This window comes from Coffea arabica, chromosome 3e (assembly GCF_036785885.1).
Source record: "Coffea arabica cultivar ET-39 chromosome 3e, Coffea Arabica ET-39 HiFi, whole genome shotgun sequence".
Taxonomy (NCBI): Eukaryota; Viridiplantae; Streptophyta; class Magnoliopsida; order Gentianales; family Rubiaceae; genus Coffea; species Coffea arabica.
This window is the reverse complement of record NC_092315.1, coordinates 33,772,342-33,776,205: the sequence shown is the minus strand read 5'-3', so window position 1 is coordinate 33,776,205 and position 3,864 is coordinate 33,772,342. Positions and strand designations below refer to the sequence as shown.

Genomic DNA, 3,864 nt, shown 5'->3' with positions numbered 1-3,864 from the left:
CCAGCTTCTAAAACCGAAGGGGCTACCAACGTCATCCTATTTCCTAATTTATAGCCACCGCTTGCCCATACTTATCCCCAGTCTTGGTACCCTTTCCAAGCACTTGGGAAAGGATCTAGTCGGCTGAACTTCAAAAAAAAAAACCAAAAGGGACCGACAAGACCAAGTGGCCCTCCAACTCACTTGTCTTCTATTTGGTAGCTGGTCCTTCCCTGGAGTTACTCCTAAGGTGTGTCCACACCTCTGCAACAAAAAAGAAACCAGCACCTTGAGTCAGCTAGAACAAGAGTAAACATTCCACGAAAATCCAGCAAAGGAAAAGGACCAATTTCCTTGTCGGTTAGAGCCTTGAGCGTCATTCTTAATTTTTTGTAGCTTTGGTGTCAAGTCTTTTCCCGATTTTTATTCTTGAATATATTCTACCAATCCATTCTTAGTGTCCTAATTTTGTTTTCCAAGAAAATCTCCACTCTTACGAACCTCAATTCTAGCGTGAACTTGATTTTTTAAGCTAAATTTGAGCACTTGAGGAGCTCTACTTTCTTCAAGGTTTTGCAAGGGGCTGTGAGAGAATATTTTGGTGAGCTTATTAGAGTGATTTGAGTGACCATATATGAGTGTGAGAGTATACACTTAGGGAGTGAAGTGACAAAAAAAAAGAGAAAAGAAGCAAAAGAAAACATTACTTTTTTTTTTCCCTATTTCCTTTTTCTTTGCTACTAACCCTTGCAGGTACACTTGAGACTCCATGTCTAGTGGAAACGAAGGAGTATCCCATCCCATGAACTTTGAACAGATGATGGAGCAAATGGATAGGCGTTTCCAACGCATGTTAGAACCCATTCAAGATGAGTTGCTGCAACTTCGAGCATCTGGAACACCAAAAACCTCTAAGTCCATGCGAAGGCGAATGGACATGGAGGAGTCTTCCGATGGTTCCAATAATGATAATGATGATGAGGAACCTCGAATTCGACCAAGGCAAAGGAACCAGACTGGACCTACTGATGTATTCAAGGGAATCAAGATGCAAATCCCTGAGTTCAAAGGACGGTCCGATCTCGAGGCCTTTCTCGAATGGTTATCCAAGATCGAAATGGTCTTTTCTTGCCAAAACTACACCGAGGTGCAAAAGGTGCAATTGGCCACCATGGAATTCACTGAGTACGCTGTGGTTTGGTGGGACCAAATCAAGAAGTCTAGAAGGAGAAATGGGCTACCTGAGCTCGTTCCATGGCCCGAGCTTCGAGCCATGATGCACACCCGCTTTGTACCTGGACATTACACTAGGGATTTGTACCACCGATTACAAACCTTAGTCCAGGGCAACCGGAGTGTGGATGAGTACCACAAGGAGATGGAGATCCCGATGCTTAGAGCGAATGTACAGGAGGATCCTGAAGCCACCATGGCGAGATTCTTGAGCGGGTTACGACCCGATATTGCTGAACGAGTGGAACTTCAACACTATATCGTCGAGCAAAGGCTCAAGAGGAGGGGTACCACTCGATCGAATTTCGGCAATATCACCTACTCTACCAACCGCCCATTCCAACCAAGGAATGATTCTCGGCCTTCACCAAATGCTCCTACACCAAAGCCGAGATTCGAGGGAGGTAAGATGGGCAACCCTAGTATTAGTAAGCCGCCCTTTTCTACTCCAAAATTTGAGGAGCCTAGGGTACAAACTAGAGCTCGTGATACTCGATGTTTCAAATGCCAAGGTAGAGGCCATATTGCTAGTCAATGTCTCAATCAAAGGACTATGATTACAATGCAAAATGGTGAGATCGTGAGTGAGGACGAAGCCGAGCATGAAGGCATGCCACCTCTTGACGGAGGTAGTGATGGGGAATCGCCAAATGAAGAGAAGTTTAGTACACCCGAGGGTCATTTTGGGACTGCATTGGTTGCAAGGAGAGCATTAACGGCACGTGTTAAGGAGGACGAGCTTCAACGGGAGAACATTTTCTACACCAGGTGCTTCATCAACCAAGCACTTTGTAGTGTGATTATTGATAGTGGGAGCTGCACAAATGTGGCTAGTTCACTCATGGTGGACAACTTGAAGTTGCCTACAAGGGATCACCCGCGACCTTACAAACTCCAATGGCTCAACAATTCTCGGGAGGTTCGAGTAACCAAGCAGGTTCTTATATCCTTTCAAATCCATAAATATTCTGATGAAGTATTATGTGATGTAGTTCCTATGCAGGCTAGTCACATTATACTAGGTAGGCCTTGGCAGTTTGACAGACAGGTAACTTTTGATGGTGTGACTAATAAATATAGCTTCTTGTACACTAATAAGAAAGTCACACTAGCTCCCCTTTCCCCCAAACAAGTGCATGAGAACCAATTGAAGTTGCAACAAGAGTTTGCGAAGTATAGTGCAAAAAGAAAAGAAAATGAGAGAGTCGAGGCAAAAAAAGAGAGGAAAAAGGCTATAGATAGCTCGGCAAGTGAGGTAAAATCTGAGGGAAAACAAATGCTCCTGATAAAAGCCAAGAAAGTGAGGAAGTTAATGACAGATGAGCAGCCACTTCTTATGCTTGTTAGCAAAGAAGTAGCTCTAAATGTGCATGAACTTGATATTGACATACCTCTCGAGGTTAAGTCTCTTTTACAGGAGTATGCTGATGTCTTCCCCGAGGATGTGCCAAGTGGATTGCCGCCACTTAGAGGCATTGAGCATCAAATTGATTTCATCCCTGGGGCTTCATTGCCAAATCGACCAGCTTACAAGAGCAACCCGGAGGAGACTAAGGAGTTGCAAAGGCAAGTGGATGAGTTGCTTGGCAAAGGATGGGCACGTGAGAGCTTAAGCCCGTGTGCTGTTCCAGTCATTCTGGTGCCCTAGAAAGATGGTACGTGGAGAATGTGCACCGATTGTAGAGCCGTAAATGCCATCACGGTAAAGTATCGCCACCCTATACCTCGCTTAGATGACATGCTTGATGAGTTACATGGGGCTGTGTTCTTTACCAAAATTGATCTCAAAAGTGGGTACCATCAAATTAGGATTAAGGAGGGGGATGAATGGAAAACTGCCTTCAAGACTAAGTATGGATTGTATGAGTGGTTAGTAATGCCTTTTGGGCTAACTAATGCACCTAGTACCTTCATGAGGTTAATAAATCATGTTCTGCATCCATTCTTAGGAAAATTTGTGGTAGTTTACTTTGATGATATCTTAATTTATAGCAAGTCTTATGATGAGCATCTAGAGCATATTAGGGCTGTTATGGATGTACTTCGAAGAGAGAAGCTCTATGCCAATCTCAAGAAGTGCAATTTTTGCACTAACGAGCTTGTGTTCCTAGAGTTTGTTATAAGTGCGCAGGGAATGAAGGTGGATGATCAAAAGGTGCAAGCTATTCAAGAGTGGCCAACACCACGGTCCGTGGGTGATGTTCGAAGCTTCCATGGACTTGCGGGTTTCTGTAGGAGATTCGTGAGGGACTTTAGCACCATTGCTGCACCCTTGACCGAGTTGATCAAGAAGAATGAGAACTTCCATTGGGGAGAATCTCAAGAATAGGCCTTTCGCGCTTTAAGCACCAACTCACACACGCACCTGTACTTGCTTTACCTGACTTTTCTAAGACATTTGAAATTGATTGTGATGCTTCAGGTATTGGAGTTGGAGCTGTGTTGAACCAAGGTGGGAGGCTATTGCCTAGTTTAGTGAGAAACTCAATGGGGCTGCACTGAACTACTCAACTTATGATAAAGAGTTGTACGCCCTCATTCGAGCACTACAAGTGTGGCAACACTACTTAAGGCCTAAGGAATTCGTGATACACACCGATCATGAGTCCCTTAAGTACCTTAAGGCCAAGCACACCTTGAGCAAGAAGCATG

The 3,864-nt window shown here is 44.3% G+C and overlaps 1 protein-coding gene across 1 annotated transcript; it reads left to right on the top strand.

Annotated features, from left to right (window-relative positions):
* The first annotated feature begins 799 nt into the window (after nt 1-799).
* Nucleotides 800-2,860, top strand: LOC113737531 (uncharacterized). The gene has a single exon (XM_072083838.1). The coding sequence runs from the start codon at nt 800-802 to the stop codon at nt 2,858-2,860; it is 2,061 nt and encodes a 686-aa protein (XP_071939939.1).
* The last annotated feature ends 1,004 nt before the right edge of the window (nt 2,861-3,864 follow it).